Source organism: Eurosta solidaginis, chromosome 5, assembly GCF_040869045.1.
Source record: "Eurosta solidaginis isolate ZX-2024a chromosome 5, ASM4086904v1, whole genome shotgun sequence".
Taxonomy (NCBI): Eukaryota; Metazoa; Arthropoda; class Insecta; order Diptera; family Tephritidae; genus Eurosta; species Eurosta solidaginis.
This window is the reverse complement of record NC_090323.1, coordinates 44194919-44214024: the sequence shown is the minus strand read 5'-3', so window position 1 is coordinate 44214024 and position 19106 is coordinate 44194919. Positions and strand designations below refer to the sequence as shown.

At 34.6% G+C, this 19106-nt stretch overlaps 1 protein-coding gene across 4 annotated transcripts in view; it reads right to left on the bottom strand.

Annotated features, from left to right (window-relative positions):
- NaPi-III (Na[+]-dependent inorganic phosphate cotransporter type III) overlaps positions 1-19106 on the bottom strand; it is a 73508-nt gene continuing 54402 nt past the window's right edge. For 3 of the 4 annotated variants that reach the window (XM_067788849.1, XM_067788851.1, XM_067788850.1), the window contains exons 4-9: positions 17230-17655; positions 14765-14935; positions 14240-14702; positions 12307-12810; positions 12061-12246; positions 1-4832 (exon numbers count right to left, since the gene is read on the bottom strand). In XM_067788849.1, coding sequence (XP_067644950.1) covers positions 4346-4832; positions 12061-12246; positions 12307-12810; positions 14240-14702; positions 14765-14935; positions 17230-17655 — 2237 coding nt within the window. In that variant the 3' untranslated portion in view covers positions 1-4345. The remainder of the gene's footprint in view (positions 4833-12060; positions 12247-12306; positions 12811-14239; positions 14703-14764; positions 14936-17229; positions 17656-19106) is intronic. The other variant, XM_067788852.1, reaches the window with a different exon arrangement.

The window sequence follows — 19106 nt, the reverse complement described above, 5'->3', positions numbered from 1 at the left end:
TTTATTTTTTTTTTTTTTTTTTCAACTATACTGCTTGCATTAGATATTCTTATTTATCTTTGCCAATGCATAAATGTTAACTTAACTAACTATACGGTTGTTTTGTTAGTATTTGTTGTTTTTATTTGCTTTTGTAAGTTTTCAGTAATTGTTCATTTTATTTTAAGTCACACATACAAATACAATAAAATTGTTTGTTTTTTCTAGTATTGTTGTTGTTATAGTTTTACTGGTTTTTACTAATTGCTAATATTGACATTTTTTTGTTCTACATTTGGGCCCACAAATTTACTTTTGTTGTTGTTAATTTATTTGCCTTTTTGATTATGTTTGTAGCACTGTATATTTGTTTTTAATTAACCTCAATTTTTAAAGTAAACTGTTATAAATGTTTTTGTTGTATATAATCACTTGTGCTGCTTTCTGTTAAGTAAATTAAGAACTTTTTGGCAGTTCGAATGAAGCTGAAAAAATTTGTTTTTTTTTTTTTAATTTAAAAAACATGTATTTTTCAAAACCTCCATCTCTTACGACAATTCTTGATGATAGAAATGGTGTTAGCTTTAGGAGGGGAAATGGCTTAAAGAAATGCTGACTGTTAGTAAGCGAAAAGCAAAATATGTTTCGGAAAAATTTTTGAAAATCTAAAAAGTTTTAATTTGGAAAAAAAAATGTGTTTATCACAAACACCTAAAAATATCTTCACTTTGCAACGTTGGTGACAGTCCAATTTCATATGTTTTATCGTCACGTGTCTATGTAGCTTTTAAATATGTTAGGTTGAACTGGCCGGTCCATAAGGACTTTAAATATGTTGCTTTTGTAAAAAAAATGGTTCTATAGAACTACACCAATATTTTTGGTATAATCTTTTTGAAAATTTCTGCTATTATTTTTTTAGGATGTTTTTGTTAAGTTATGTCATCTTAACTTATGTTACATTATCTTGTGTTATGTTCTTTTATGTTATGTTATATTATGTTATTTCATGTTATGTTATATTATGTTATGTAATATTTTGTTGTTGTTGTAGCAGTGCTTCACCCCATCCAGTAGGTGCGACCGATCACAAATTGTCATCAATGTCCTCTAACGTGAGTCCAAGGAAATTTGCTGTTTCAACAGGGTGGACTATAATCAGAGGGGTGTTAGAGGCGTTGGTTCCAAAATATAGTTAAAGAAATGGTTGAGGTCATGTGGGGACACTTTACAAGCAGGGCATATGTTTTGCATGTCGGGGTTGATTCTGGATAGCTAAAAGATAACCTGTTACAGTATTGAGATCGAAGTTGAGCTAAAGTGACGCGCGTTTCCCTAGGGAGAGAGCGTACCTCCTCTGCTAGTTTGAGATATTGTTCTTTGAGTACAGGATTCACGTGGCGAAAAAACTGGAGAGATCAGGGAGGTAGCATTTTATTTTTTTGCAAAGCTCATCGATCTGTGGGCCTGGGTCTGTGGCCATTATTGTGCAGTCATCGGCGTAGGAAACGATAGCGACTCCTTCTAGTGGCGAAGGTAGCTTTCATATGTAGAAGTTAAACCAAAGTGGGGATAGGACACCACCCTGTGGCACCCCTTGTTTAATTCTCCTTGGTTTTGATGTTGCTTTCCTGAATTGCACCAATGCCTACCTGCTAACCAGACAGATAATTTGCGGTCCAACTTTTAAGACTTGGGGGAAGGGTAGACCCTTCCAGGTCTTGCAGTAACGTGCCATGGTTGACCGTATCAAAAGCTTTTGACAGGTCTAACGCAACGAGTACTGTCCTATGGTAGGGGTTTTGATTTAAACCGCAGTTTATCTGGGTGCTAATGGCATTTAGCGCCGCGGTTGTGCTATGTAGTTTTCTAAAGCCATGCTGATGACAGGCTAGTTGCTTTATTATAAAATTTGCTTTAAAATAGGGGAGCAGAATGGCTTCAAGTGTCTTGGCTACTGTCGCTAGGAGCTATATCGGGCGATAAGATAAGAAAAGACAATGTTTTGTCTTGTTGTGTTATGTTAAGTTTTGTTTTATTATGCCATATTGGGTCATATTATGTTATCAAGGTTAACTGTGTTTTATTATTGTTGTTTTATGTCATTTTGGATATTATGTTGTGTTAGGTTTTTAAATATCATCTCATGTTATATTATGTTTTATTTTGCTGTGGAGTCAACAATCTTTTACAGTAGCAAGAAAAAAACATACTTCTTTCAAATTTTACACAAGCACTTACGACATAACCATTCACCATTGAATATTTTGAAGAAAATTGACAAAAAATCAAATTTGTAAAAACTCGATAAACAGTTTTAAATCTAAGATTTTTTAAAATATTAAACGCCCAGGGATCTCAAGCATACACTTGTTATACAGCCAATGCATCACCTGAAAGCCTCATATTCGAAAATTTTCTAAATTTCATGAAAATTAAAACTTTTTTTCAGGTTTTTTAAATATTGTAACTGTTGCATAAAAAAAAAATTGTTTATGCTCCAAAAATGTGTGATTTTAAAAAGCGTTTTCAAAGTTTCTTACTTTGTCTCTCATATTCGAGTTTATCAATTCAAAATCGTACAGCAAAGAATAAAATTGCATATTCAAAATTGTTTAAGTTTTAAAAAAAGTTTTGAAAATTATTTCCATTTTCATTCTCATATTCATAAAATTTTTTTACATATTCGTATCCAGCTTATCGAAAACTTTTTCTTATTTTTTAAATCTTTCTTCTTAAATATAAAAAACGTTCGTTAACTTTCGCACAAAATTTCCACTTTTTCAAACATGAGATAAGACATTTATTAAGCCTTTAATCTTGAAATAATTCAAAATCGGTTTTAAAAAGTGTTGTTTAACTTTTACGTATTTTCGAAATTGCGCAACGCTTGCAAAAAGTTTCAACACTCAAAACATCTGCGAAAAGTTCTAAAAGTTCTATAAAACTACATGCTCGAAAAAGTTCTTTTTTGAAAAAATATTGTCAACTTTTCTAAGATTCACAAAAAAAAGGTTCATCATTTTTTACACAGTCGTTTCAAAACTTGAAAAAAAACGTTTCCGTATTTTCGAAATTTTTTTTAAAAAAGTTTTGAAATGTTCTCTATAATTTGAAACAAAAAATTTCACCTTTTAAAAACTTTTAGAATTCCATGAAAGCTATAAAACTGCATTCTCGATAGGTTTATAAACTTTTCAACATTCGCAAAAGGATTGAATATTCATGCAAATATTTCAAACGTACAGTAAATGATGGTATGAGCATTTGAAACATTTCAAATATTTTTTGTTTTGGATTTTGAAATCATTCAAAATTTTCAAAAGATATACATAGATTACAAATTTTTGGGGTCAGCGACTAGAAATCGATACAATTTTTTACCAACACTTTTTTATTTGAATTGTATTTTTTCTTTTTTTGAAAAATCTTAAATTTTTATAACATTCGTACAACTATTTTTAAAATCTCTGAAAATTTAGAAAAAAAAAACTCATTTTTTTTACTTAAAAAATTTCAAACTTTTTTTGAAAACTTTTAATTTTTTTTTTTTTGAATCCTTGAAACATCAGACAAGATTCAAACAAGCACAAAGAAAAAAATTTTTAACATTTTCGGATTAGTCGCTGAATCAAATTTAATATCGATACAATTTATTATAATTTTTTTTTTTAATTTAAAAATTTGTAACGTTCCCATTTTTTTTAATTTGGAAATTGGAAAATGCAATGTTTCAAAAACGTTTTCCAATGTGCTGGTTTTAAATCTTTCCTAGCAACTATTTAAGTTTCAAAGCTGTTTTTGTTTTGTTGTTTTAGCTCTAACCATTTCCGAGAGATCTGATTTTATTCAATATTCAAATTCAAAAAGTTTGGTGGTTTCAGAAATACTTATTATGCTTTTTTTTAAATAATTTTTTGCTTTTAATTTTTTCAACCAATATTTTAATATTGGTTTTTATACAATACACGCATTGACAGTGGCTCTGACAAGCTGACTGGCGCTTTCAACACATCACACAAACAAATGCAAACATTCAAAATATTTCGATGCTCAGCAAGATCCGATTAAAACAATTATTTTTCACATTCGCCGCCAATTTTTTTTTATTCTAATAATAATATCATAACCGCTCCTTTTATTTTTTTTTTTTTGCTTTCTAATAATAACAATAAGTTACTTTATCATAATAAGTACAATATCGTTTAATGTGTGTGTGTGTGTACATCATGTAAGTAATTTTACGTTTATATAAGTAAGTTTTTGTTTAAATACTTAATTAATTGTAACTTGGTTCTTTTCTTCATTCCCATAACTTATAATAATTTAATTCCTGTTTTATTTTTTTATTTTATTTATTTTCCGCTTAAACCAAAACTATGCTACACATCAGTAACATTATACCAGCTGAGAGTAGTGCCGTTACTGGCACAGTCACAATCCAAGCATATGCTATATTACGAAACAAATGCCAATCGACAGCACCTACAGCAACAACACTCGGTCTAGGACCCGCTCTTGTACCAGCTTCTGCAGCTTTACCACCTCCATCCCCATTAGCGATGGCATTAGCGCTTGTGGAAGATGATACCGGCATTTTATTGCAAATTTCATTTGCATATGTTGTTGGGGTTGTAGCAGTTGATAGTGATGTTATTATACCACCTTCCAATGATGCATCTTTATCGAGTACCTTTTTCTCTTCGCCATCGTTAGCACTCTTATGTCCTTTGCCGCTTACGTGTCCAACAAATACTACAGAGCCCACTTTACAATGTGTGGTAGAGATGGGCAAACCGATTTTGCTTGCCAAGAGCACTGTGATGGCGGCGCCAACTTCGATGGTGAAGCCGCTGTAAAGAAAGAAAGCCGTCATTTTTTGTAAGTTTTTTTATTTTTATTGAAACGATTTATTTTTAGTACTTAAGTGTGTATTGAATTTTGTATAAAAACATTTATTATTGAAGTAAAAGGCACTGAATTTTCATGTTTAAATGTGCAATAAGAAAATATGTATAAGTCTTTGTGCCAAAAATTTAGTACAATTATTGCATTTCTTTCAAAAACAGCTGATATTCATAATTTTTTCTTCACCAAAATTATAAAGCTAAATGTATATTGAGGAAAAGTTCGAAATTTCATGTAGTGAATTCTGAAACCCTCAACTAGTTTTTGTACTAAAATATTAAATTAACAAAAACTAATTTTTATAATATTTTAAGCTGTGTACTTTAAAGCTAAAATAGAGGATACATATATAGTCCCATTACTTTAGAATTACACTTTTAGTACTAAAATAGTTTACTACAAAGTTAGACTTTAGAACTTATATATTCACATTACCTTAGAACGACTATTTTAGTACTAAAACAATTTATTACAAGCTAATATAATATCGCAACTTAAGAACTACACCTTTAGTACCAAAATAGTTTACTACAAACTTAAAATTTAGTACTAAAATAATCCCATTACTTTAGCACCACGCTTTTAGCACTAAAATATTTGACTACAATTTTAAATCTTAGTACTAATATAGTCTCATTACATACACGTTTAGTAAGTACTAAAATCGTTTACTACATACCTAAACTTTAGTATTAAAGTTGCATAAAGTGCCTACACTCAATTTAAACAATTTTAACAATTAAATTTACCTACTTTCTAGTACTGCAACGTTTTAGATTTTTGGCCATAAAATAGTGCTAAAAAAACAAAAAAATGCCAGCAAGTATGGAAATCGGAGGCAAACATCATTAATAGCAGCGAGTTTTGGTGGCAAAATAAATTATAGACGTGCTTTTAGTAAAGAAACTATCTTAATAATTCGGCTTAAAAGATAGTAGTTAGTTACAAAGTGGTAAAATTTAAGTGCTGCAATTCGAAGCTATAAAATTAGTGGTAACAGTAAAATCTTGCTAAAATTTAGTTTAATTTTTAGTATTTAAACTTAACAAAGTTTAATTAGTAAAACTGTTTTTAGTTTATAGCCTTAGGATTAAAATATCTATAAATACTTTTTAGTACCAAAACGCATAGATACTTCTGCCACAAAATTTTATAAAGGAATAGAAAAGTATATCGGGATGGTCGTTTGATAGAACGAGTAATACTTTCATAACGATTAAGTTGTAATTTAAGTTTATTTAGTTGTAAAAATGAATAATAGTTAAGTCTTCTGAATTGATGTCCGTTCGCTTTCGCTGATGCTTTTCTACTCCCTTTGCTTTGTCATTCGATCGTACTTCTCATCTGCTAAAAGGGTTGACAAATAACTTTACAGCTCGGCCGTTCCTGATGAATCGTCTCCCCTGGACGATTTTGCATTGTTGGAACTTTCTATGTTTATCTCTTCTTCGGAATCGTTGACAATTGAATTTGTCTCGTCGCAATCTTCTGCCCCTAAGGTGCACCACGGTTTCATATTGTCATTGGTAAACACCCCGGAATACCTTTTGCGACTCCTCTGTAGGTCTTGTAAATCTTCCACCAAATAACGGTCATGTGGAAGGACTTTGGTCACGATGTATGGTCCTTTATATGCTGGCTCTAGTTTATGAGACGTACCTGTAGGAGAAGGGACATGAGTGATTAATACTAGATCACCTTCGTTATACGGCTTCGGTGCACGATGTTGCGCATCAAAACGCTGCTTCCATTTAAGCCGCTCTTGCTGTATTCGTTCCCTTACTGCTTGTGTTCGAAAGTCGTCACACGTAATTTCAGACTCATCTCCGTCTTTCACAGCTTGTATTAACCGATTTGTTGTAACTTCTTTCAGCTTATAGTTGAATACCAAGCTGTTAGGACTCTGCCTAGTCATAGCGTTAGTTTGCGAATTTAACTGCCATTGCAGCTGTGGCAAAGCCTCGTCCCATTCTTTATCATTCTTAGTGCTACACTTAAGTGATGCTAGCACTGTACGGTTTATACGGTCGGCTTGTCCATTGGCTCTAGGACTTCGCACTACCGTCTTCACATGTTGAATGTCATGATCCGCCATGAACTTTTCAAATTCTTTGGACGTAAAAGCCGTCCCTCTGTCGGTGACCACGCATTTTGGACGCCCATACACGGTCATGTAGTCTTTCATAACGTTCAATACTGGATTTGTTTTTGTGTTGCTTAACGCTTTCAGCACAACATGTTTCGTAAACGCGCATACGATAACCAAAATATAGTACTTGCCATGCTTGCTTCGCACAAATGGTCCCAAATGATCAAGAAGTATAGTTCTGAACGGAAGGGGTACCACTTCCCCAACATGTAGTTGTGCCTCGTTTCCCTCCGCGCACCTTGTTCAAACAGCAGTCTGGACAAGATTCAATGTACGACTTTACATATGGTCGCATTCGGGCAAACCAAAGATGTTTTGATATGCGTTCAACAGTTTTGTCCACACCAAAATGCCCTGCTTCGTCGTGACATGCCTTTGCTAATCGCCACCTTACAGCTTGTGGAACAACCAATCGTTTGTCATTACCCATCTTACGATACAATCGATGCCCGTGTATCACATAGTCACTTCTAATTTGTTTTGCGTTCACCCCACCGTTGATGATTTCTATAATCTGCCTTAGCTTGTCGTCTTGCCGTTGCATCGTTGCTACACAATCTTCCGAAATGCTAGTAACAGCGTACACTGCATCGGCAACCGTCATCGGTTCAGTTGATGGAAGAGTTGGAAATCGGCTCAACCCGTCCGCCACTTCGTTATTCGCTCCTGGACGATGCTCACACTCAAAATCAAATTCTTGCAATTTGAGCCACCATCTAGCTATACGAGGCAACAGCGCCGTAGTTGCTTTCGTTGCTGCCACCGCATTACAATCCGTTAGCACTTTAAAATGTTGTCCCATCAAATACATTCTATATCTCTGCAATGTTTCGACAATCGCCAAAACTTCCAATTCATGGCTCGACTATTACGTTCAGCATCATTACACTGCCTGCTAATACAGGCTTCAGCCCATCTTCTTCACGTTGCATAAGCACACCAGACAGACCCTTAGAACTGGCATCTGTGTGCACTTCATGCGTTTTTGTCTCATCGTACATGGCTAAAACCGGTTTTGTGGTAATAGCGCCCTTAAGTGCCTCAAAAGCATCTCGTTGCAAATTTGTCCATTCGAAAATTGCACCTTTACGTAATAATGCTGTAAGCGGTCGTGCTACAACATAATAGTTCTTTACAAATTTACGGAAGTATCCGGTTATTCCCAAAAGTTGTCGCACCTCTGTTGCCGTAGACGGAACCGGAAACTCCTCGATAACTTTTGTCTTACATTCACCTGGTCGTATACCTTCACGATTGATAACATGTCCAAGAAATTGGACTTCCTCTGCCAGAAATGTACTTTTTGTTGGCCTCAGCGTAAGGCCGTGACGTTTAACTGCTGTCAAAAAATCGTGCAAAACCTCTAAACCTTCATTGACAGATTTGGTTGCAATAATAACCTCGTCGACGTAATTGATGACCTTATCTGGATGCTTCATCGTCTTTATAACGTTACCGGTGACTTCTTGGAAGACCATCGGCGCATTGACCAACCCGAAGGGCATCACATTATGTTCAAAAAGACGCTCTGGTGTCAAAAATGCCGTATACTTCTTAGATTCCTCCGCCAATGGAACCTGATAATAGCCTGACGTTATGTCAACAGTGGTAAAAAACTTATTTCCTGCTAAACGTGAGAGTTGTTCCTCTACCACTGGCATGATATAATTTTTCTTGACCGTAACTTCGTTGAGACTTCGGAAGTCGACACACATTCGACTTTCCCCGTTGCTGTTTTTTACCAGCAATACTGATGCAGCATTCGGTGAATCGCTTTTCCTATGATACCACAATCCAGTAGTTTACGAACTATACCCGACAATATTGGACGCTGCTAAAACGGAACCTGGTATCGCTTTCCTATAATCAGTTTATCTGTCGTAACCTGAATTGACATCTCAGTACCCTTGACTCGCCCAATGTCACAAATGTCTTCGGCAAAACAAGACTTAAACATTAGTAAAAGATCTAGCACCTTACCACGCTCTTCGATGCATAAATCGTTCGATATATTAAAATTATAATCGCCTTCGTTGATATGATAGACTCCGTCATCAACAACTAGACGATAGCCACATTCTTGTAGTATATCGCGACCCAATAAAACGTCATCAGGTAGCAACTTATCTTCTACAACATACAAGGTCGCCTGTCGTTGCATATTCTCCATCGTTATCTTTGCCGATGCTTCAACCTTGCACCCGCCGAAACCAATAAATTGCTTTTGCACCTTAACTTTGTTATGCATAAGGTCTGCTACTGTTTTCTTAATTAATGAACATCCACTGCCAGTGTCGACAAAAGCATTTACACATTTGCCGTCCACTTCGATTTGTTTTGTTACTGGAGTAGTCTCCTGCTTAACGTGCTTATCGTTAGAAATCTCCAATACCGTAGCCTTATTATTCGTACAATCTTTCGCGATGTGACCTGTCTTTGAGCATGATGTACACCTGGGCCTACGTTGTAACTTAGCCGCTATGTGTCCAAGCTCGTTACAATTGTAACACTTTACTTGCCCTGGAGTCCTAACGTTGGACTTGCCCTCTACTTTTACTGGCTGCTGTGTTGTACCTTATTCATCGTCACTTGGTTGCTCATTGCCTTTAAATTCTTTAAAGCTGTAAGCAATTAGCTGCAAGATTTAAATCGCATTGCCGCTAATGTCTTTGATAATGCATTATCATTTAACCCGCTAATTATGTGCGTAATAATTGACAAATCATCAAGCGCACCCTGACGCCCAATAGATATCATCGCATAATAAAACTCAACATAGTTTTCATTGTTTTTACGTTTTCTGTTGGCCATCAATTTGTGCACCTCAGCTGTATTATACCCAGTCGGAAAGTCTACATAGAACGCTTGCACAAAGTCTGACCAACTGCTGTGTACCGGCTGTGCATCCAACCCAAGTTTCGCCATGCCTTTCAATTTATGTTGTATTGCCACTAATACCATTACCTCATGCCATTTGTAATTCTGTTTTAATTGTTCAATTTTCGTTACGAATTGCTCTGACGTAATAGTGCCTTTAACTGGGTCAAAATCGGGAAGAATTCCAACCATATCTTGAATGGTCTTCGTTGATTGCCGTGGTGCGTATAGCACATTTGTTGCATGTTCAATTCGACCTATAGGCGCTGGTGTAGTACCACCATTTTCCGTACTTACATTTGTTTGTTCGCTGCTACTACCTGCAATAGGTGCCATTGTCGTGATCGCTGTTGTCAATTTTTCCATAATTGACTTCAGTCCATCAATTTGTTTTTTAGCTCACTTGCGTTTGTTGTGTTGTTCTCCTCCAATTCATCTGGGTCGATTTCATCCGTTCCCAACAACTCCTGAAGCTTTGCAACTTTATGGGCCTTTGTGCCCGTCGTTGTTGCACCGTTTGCATTTAATAATTCATTAAGTTGAGCAACTTTAAGCGTAGTTAACTTCAACATCTTAGAATTTTACTTTTTGGTCTTTATACAGTCACTTCTAGTCGTTGACTTAATTGTATTAAATTATTGCTTTTCGCTGTCTATACGTTGACAAATTTTCGTTTTTCTTTGCCAGTATGCTTGCGCTTACTTGCTTTCGTTATTGTTCGCACAATAAGGGTGGCTTTCGTTGCAATCTTTGTTGTTGTAGCGCTGCCTACCAGTATCGTTCGGTTAGCCATTGCTACGCCAAATTCAAATTCTTCGTATTGCTTGTTCGTGCACGTTTGCCTATTTCGCCTGGCAATTGTTTTTACATATATGTTGTATACGTTTACATATATGCTGCCTCAACGTGTGTATGCAACGTTGCGTGTTTTACCGTCGCCGTTGAGACTCCAAAAATTGCTTCGTTGCGCCGTTTGCTATGCATGCCGTTTGCGCTTTGCCAAAAATTGTCTCTCGTTGTGACTGCAAAAATAGACTTGCACACACTGTTGTACGTAGATATTTTTAATCTAACTTCGTCGTAGGCGTTTCTGCAATTTTTGCAGAAGTTCACATTCCACTCTGACTCTATCGGGATGGCCGTTTGATAGAACGAGTAATACTTTCACAACGATTAAGCTGTAATTTCAGTTTATTTATTGAATGATAATAAATAATAAAACATTAAAGATTTAGTTGTAAAAATGAATAATTGTTAAGTCTTCTGAATTGATGTCCGTTCGCTTTCGCTGATGCTTTTCTACTCCCTTTGCTTTGTCATTCGATCGTACTTCTCATCTGCTAAAAGGGTTGCCAAATAACTTTACAAGTATTAGCATCAATAAAAACAGAAATAACACATAACTTACTGGAATGAAAAAAATATCAGGTTAAATATTAAGGTTTAGTACCAAAAATTGTTTTACCTTAAAGGCCGATTTCTATTCAAAAGTACTAAGTTTTTTGTTTTTAGTACTAAACTTGGTACATTTAACTGTTTTATTAGCACTATTTTTATCACAATTTTCTTCATAGATAACCGTGAAGAAAGCATTCACAACTCACAGTACTAAAAATGTAGTATACAGCTCTGCAATTCTAGAACTAAATATATAGCATCGGCGTTTTATTCCAAGCTAAGTAGAATACGAGTATGTTTACTTAATTTTAGTTATTTACTGATTTTTTGCAATCAAATATTTTAGTACAAAAAATTCGGCTAAATTGAAAATTTCGGCTGCATGGATAAGCATTATTAATACTAGTATTTTTGTTTCTGATACCAGAATTTAGTCCTTTTAAGACTAAAGTCCAGTTTCTTAGTATTACAACCACAAGTCCGAATTAATACCAACATTCTGTATTTACCTGAAATTTTTAATTTTAGTACTTGTATTTAGTACATTTTTCTTGCAAAACTTGCATTACTCATAGTTAGTACTTACATTATATTGTAGTATTAACTTTAGTACTAACTTAAGGTGCTTATTTTTAACACTTTAGTGTATTTCAACAAACAAATCTAGTGCTTAATTAAAATTAAGTTACTAATTTAAATATTGTTTTTTTGGAAATATAAATATTTTTAAAAAATTTCATTTCACTTACGTCGACGATGTGATTTTAGTCAAGTCATTGCCAATTGTTTCGATGACCCTTCGTCCCCACAGCCATAGACCCACCGAGATACCAATACCTCCGTAGATCAAAATATAAATAGGACTTTCGGCCTTCTGCATCACAGAACCTTCTTTATAAATCATATACAAAGCAATTAGGGGTCCGATCGCGTTACTGGAAAAGATAAAACGCTTAAAAAAAACACATATATTTCATACTTTTAGGATGACTTACCTCACATCATTACCACCATGGGCAAAACTACCAAACATTGCAGTTAAAATTTGTAAAAACGAAAATAACATTGACACCTCCTCCGATTCTTCGTCATTGTGCGTCGTTTCTCCAAGTGTTTGCTTAAAATCATTCATCAACTCTTTACTCTCAATTAACGGCACCTTACTCGAGTTAGGTGATAACGTTGACGAAATCATCATTTCCAAACTGCTGCCACTCTCCACAATTTTTAAATCTTTTTTGGCAGTTGTCATTGCGATGTCTGAATCCACTGTAGTTGTTGTTGCTCTAGTGACTATTACATCAGCTAAGTTTGTGTGTGCATTCGCCAGTGGCAACGTAGTTGAAGTGGAAGTGAGTTCGGGTGCAGTTGAGCTGATGGTGGTGGTACTTGTGTCCGTAGTGGCAGTTTGTGTGGTGTTATTATTGGCAGCAGAGCTCTGCGATTGCTTGTGAGCATCCAGCTGTGGTTGATGTGGAAGCTCGTTGGAATTTGCACTGCTGTCAAGCATATAAATAAAGTTAGTTAAGTACTTGAAGGAAGTTATTATTTGAGCCACTATAGATTAATTTTAGAAGCAAACATTTTATATTTGTGGTAGGGGTTGAACCATTAAATGAAAAATATTTACATATTCTGGCCCCTCAACTTCTGGCTCCTGATGATATTCTATAATATTGTAGCTTACAGACATAGGAGACGGAGATATTGGACCATTCAGATTTCGTGATTTTTTGCCCAGTAAGACTGACCCTGGAAAGCTTGAAAATATGCCCTAAACTTCTTGCAAATGTTAAGATTCGAAAATCCTCTTTGGACTATTTTATATTATATAATTAACTTCAGATTGAGTGAGCTATCTAATCGTCGAATAGTTCCCAAAATAGTCGGTTCCGTTCTCAAAATAAATTCAATCCTCTTTATAGAAGCTTCCACCGTCGAGCACCGTACTTCTGAAACTCTAGGCGAGCTACTCTTTTGAACCTCTCGAAGGACGGTCTACCTTTTCAAAGCCGCAATATTTCTATTCACCATGCGCTATGAATTATTTTTTTTCGCTACCAATCCAAAACAAAGTGAGCCTCAAACCCACAAAGGGTTAAACTTACCTGTTCGCGTTCCACGGGATGAAATTTTAAGGATACCGCGCCTTCGCAGCGTCTTTGAGACCGAACTACTAACCATAGTAAAGAAAATCTCTCACTATCTAAAAACCCTACATCCTTGTCGGTTTATTGTGAGAGTAAAGCATAACAAAAAGTACTTCAGAACAGGAAGTAACTTAATGCCAGTGAACTGGGTGGAAGTCTCTGCAGGATACCTGAAACTGCACTGCCGATGAAGCGAGAAAGGTTCTTAGTGGGACGACGATAGACAAGTCGATGAACTTGTGCCTAGTCTCGATATGTGCTAGTGATGGTTTGGGCAGTTTTTTCTAAAAAGTATTAAGCCAGATCGGCACAGGAACCCACACGTGAACGTTTCAGGTAAATTGGAAACCGTTTCCTTAAGAACGGTACCAAGTTGCCAGTTTAAGTTATTGGTCTATCTTTACGTCCACTGGTTGGGAAGTTAACGCTTAGGTCAGTCGTATTATAGTAGCGCAGCCAGCCCACTATGCTGAATGGCAGCCGCAATAGGCTCTAGTTCTCATCAGTAGACAGTTGCAATTTTTCGCAATATTGGGGGGGAAGACGTATAGACTTCCACTGAATAGCGCCTTTTTATTTAGAGCTTCAATCGTGATCTCTAGAGTGGTTCAACTGGTTATGAGAGGAATTTAGAATTTAAAAGTCACTGCCATACTCGAAGAAAGGTTCATTTACATTGCCAGCGTCATCCCAGCAGACGGAGGCCCTTTGAATTTCATAGCCTACTTTTAGTAGCCCACAGTATTCGAATTTTTTTCTGCCATTTATGCTTCCTCACCTCCTTCCATCCATTTGTGGTGACATAACGCCTTGCTTAAAATATTCCTGCAGCTGACTGTCTTTGTTCCGTTTACCATTCGATAATACCACAGCCATATTATTGTTCTTGTTATTATGTTGTAGCAGTCCATTACCATTACCATTCTGATACTGTTCATCAATAAAATTCAAACTGGTTATAGTCAAATCTGTATTATCCAAACTCGCTTTGCCTAGCAAATCTTCAGCTTTCTTTATAATCTCCGGATTAATTTTATAACCATCTGCAGTATAACCGTTATTTGGTGTGGTAGCATTGCCAGTTTTGCTGATCTTATAAGGCGCTAATTTGAAAGTTTTCGGTGAATTATCGGTTAAAGAGACCAGTTCGGTGATTTCGGCAATTGCAGGTAACTGCTTTCCATCACTAACGAGTGATAATGGACGACGATTTTTCTTAGGACTACCGGACGGTGAGGATTCTGGGAGAAGGTATGACAGAAAGTAAGTTAAATTGAATTTTGAAAAATACGATATTACTTACCAACTGAATCCTCGAAATTAAATTTAACAGGATTTTGAGCACGTAGTTGTTTAGCGATTTTACGTTTTTGTATCGGCACAATAAAAAAATGCGTTAAAAGTGCAACCAATAAGCTCAGCACAATACTCGAAGATATGGCAATCCAGGTGGGAATGTTATCCATATAAAGCACTAAAGTAAAACGGGAGAAAATTTAAAAACACGTACAAACCAAAATTTCAAAAACTATTTTAAAAAGTTTTACAACAAATTCCTTGTACTAAATTTTTTTAAACCTTGATAATAATTTTTAGTAATAAATATTTTTACTAAATTGAGGTATGTATATATTTATTTTTATTACTAAATGACATTAGTGTTAATTTATAAAGTACGAAATTTTTGTACAGCTGTTTTAGAACTCGGTTTTAGTTATTCACTTTAATGTTTGGAGATATTATTTATTTTAGTACCAGTAATCATCTTTTGATGGTAAAATTTCAAGTCAGTTTAAAAACCATTGTCCGAACTTCTATTAAGTACTAATCTGTGTATGTATTGGTAGTAGTCATTAAATTATAGCGCATCTTTATTTTTAGTACTCAGTATTTTTAATTATCTTAAAACAATTTTCGGTTCTAATTTTATTTTTTAGTACTAAGTTTCAGCTCTTCGCAATTTGCGTACCAGTGCCTTTGATTACAACTTAAGGATTTTTTTTGCAATTTTTAACTTCGAAATTTGGAGGTAATACTACAACCATGTTTAGTTGTAAGATTTTTGGTACTAAATTTATAAAGCCATTTTATTTGGAAAATAGTTTTAACATGTTATACTTAAGGGTACACACTGTAATTTTGGGACTTCATTTGGAAAAAAATTCGCTCTAATTTATTCAACAATTATCTTTTGGATATTTTTGTACTAAATAATCAAAAATATTTTATTATAAATGTCAAATTTTTAAAAAATGTTTGAAAGCATGTGAACCAAATGTTTTACTTCTCCCGCTTTTTATCCAATTTAGGTAGAACTTTTTTCTCATTTTAGTACTAGGTACCCAAATAACGAAAAAACAACAAATTTTGTTCTACCTGCTTTTCAAAAATGGGTTTTTGTACCAGTTTTTGAATGAATTTTGAAGCTAACTGTTATGGAATTACTTTTAGTACTAAATATTAGTGCGAACTTCAAAACATATTTGCAAACACAGAATTTAGAACGAAATATAAAATTCAATTTAGAACTAAATTTTGGTAATCCTCATTAAATTGTAGTTAAATTTTAAGTACAATTTTATTCCACCGCTGTATCAAAAATGAGATTTCTGACAGTTTTTGAATGGATTTCCAAGCTAATTGGTATGGAATAATATTTAGTACTAAATTTTCTGTGGTAGGTGTCATAAAATTTTAGGTTAACTTTTAAGTAAAATTTTTAGTTCTAAATATTTCATAAAGATATTTCATAAAAAAATGCTCGGTACTATTCATATATATTTAGTGCGCTCTGAACCAATTTTGTTTCTTTTAATACTAAAATAAAGATGACGAAAACCTTTTCTTTAAAGCAAAGTTTAATCAAATTTAAACTGAATTAAATTTTTACTTCTAAAACAATTGTGTAAACAGTTACTCCTAGTTTAAAGAAACTCTTTTTAGAATGGCTTGTTTTTTTTGTGATATTAAGATTTGGTACAATATGTTTTGTTTGTAACAAACATTTTACGAACAAGGATTTTATTTTATTGTTTTTCCACAAATATATTTGATAAAACGCCGATTTTAGAGTATACGACCAAGTATTTTATTTTAGAGTAAAAAACTGAATGAAAAAATTATAATTCAGATGGCAAATAACTCAAATACTCAAAGATAGATAAGTTTTAAAATTAACAAGTTACAAAAGTTACGGTTGAACAATATTCATTCAAATCATGTTTTTATAGTTGAACTGCTTTGATGCTTTAATAATATTAAATAAAGTTTTAGTATTCAGTTATAGTACTAAATGATATTTTGCTAAAAAAAATCTAAACAATACCAAACTTGTAGAAACTTGTTTAGTATAAGTTTGTATTATATGATATTTATTTTAAGTACTAATAAAATTTAATACTAAATTCGTTATATAAGTAACGCAAATATTCCTCAAAGATTTATTCATATACTTCTTCGGTCAATAAAAGAAATTTTTGTATACAATTTTAGTACAAAGTTAGTACAAAAAAATGTTTATCCGAAAATGTAAAACTAAAGATCTAGAACTGATTTTAGTACTAAAATTTTTGTCCGAAAATATTGGTACTAAACTGAAGAACTTTGTGCGTGACTTCCATAATTAGGACATTACGCTTTAGAAGTAGCTTGAACCAAATAAGGGACTAAACTTACAACACTTATATTACATACAGATTATCTTTTAACTAGAAAGACTCGCCAACTCAAAATAAAGGGAAAAAATATACACACAACAAGTTTACTCACACTTTGGTCCATCCAAAACAACACTAATCACATTGACGAAAAACGTTGCACCATAAAAAATTGGCAACGAGCGAAATCCCGCCTTCAGTGGATCACTGGCGCGTAATATAAATTTTCGTATAGCCAAAAAGAGCAAAATGCTCACCAAACCACTCATCACAGGCGATATGAACCACGAACCGACTATCGTTGCCAAAGTAGACCATTTTAGACCTTGTGTACCGCGTGCCACCAACGAGAAACCAATAGTTGAGCCAACAATACTGTGTGTACCCGAAATGGGTAATTTAAGGAATGTGGCGACCAGCAACCAAATTGCGCTGCTTGCCAGCGCAGCGACACAGCCCAACATTAATTCCTCTTCGTAGCCTTCATAGAGTGTTACTTCCAGAATACCTTTGCGCATGGTGTCCGAGACCTTGTAGCCTAAGTTTAATGAGAGAGAAGAGAATTGTTTTTAAATTTCTATTAAATATAATATTCTTATTTTTAAAAAAGGCGAAATCGAAATGGATTTGAAATAAATCTTAAATAACAAAATAAAAAAATTGTACACTCCTAAACATTTCGCAAGTTTGAGTTACTTCCATTCAGGAGCTCAGTGCTATTGGAACATATTGCAACGAATTTAGGGTAATTCTGCTTATTTGCAACCTTCTAACGTTCGAATCTCTAAACTGTTGAATAAATAACTCCAATGTTCGGTATAGCATAGTGGTCTTTATTAGACTATTTTAAGGTACTTCACTATAAAACTTAACTTCACAACCAATAGCGTGTTTAAATCAAACTGATTACTGACTACTCAGCTTGTGCTGCTTTTATACTCTCTGCCCCAAATGTCTAGACGTTTCTTCTTCTAGAATTTTTTACTTGGTTCCCAGCTATATGCGTGTGTATTTGTAGTTTATAGCCTCTCGCGTAGCCATATGCGTGTGTATATGTGAGTACTACTTAGACTGATGACTTCATCTGTGTGTGAGTTATCTCTTCGTTGCTTTGTATGTATGAGAGTAAATGATGATTAATGTGTTTATGTAGCTTGCTTTAATGTTTTTGTTGTTGTGCATTTACTTAGTAACAGCTTAGAGACGGTAATATTCGTCACAGTATAATAAACCTCCTTTCAACCAGACTGCAACAATGCCCAAGCATGTAAATACGTGCTTACCTGTCTCGACATCCACCTCTACACCTCCTAATCAGAGTAGAGGACCATCGTAGGGAGCGAAATCACAAATGGTGTGACCGGAACACGCGTAGAAGTGGATATAGATGAAGTGAATAATTTTGTACGAGGTCTCTATGGCAATGTATGTATACAAATAGAACAAGCCCCCCTTTATAACTTAAGAAATCTAAGGTGAGCGTTCTTACGGGTGTCCTCGCAGAATGTTGGCTATGGAGTTTATCATCAAGTTTTCTCTGTCGAAACGGGAGCTCACTCATCATTGTCATTAAAAATGTTCTAGGCTACAGAAATCCCGACTCAGATTTCGGGGCGCACATTTTATCGATAGTTTTTGAGATGTAAGGTAAGAAAACTTTTCCACTCCTACTTAAGTTCATATAGTAAAGCAAGTTTTTTGATAATCATTAATTGGGAATTGGCTGCATGAACGATATACTCCAATGCGGCACTGACTGAGGTCATTCACTAGGGAGAAATATGTAGACAATTGGAAATGTAAGAAAGGCCTCCGTACTACCACCTAGAGTGGGCCATACCTGAAAATATATTCAGAAGGGGTCAAGCACTTTTGTTCCAGAGGTATTGGCAGTAGAACTGTAAAAGCTGAAAGCTTAAACTATGTCTTTAAAAGGTTTCATAAACTAGGCGAAGGAAAAGAACAACGGAAATTTTTATGTTGTCGTTA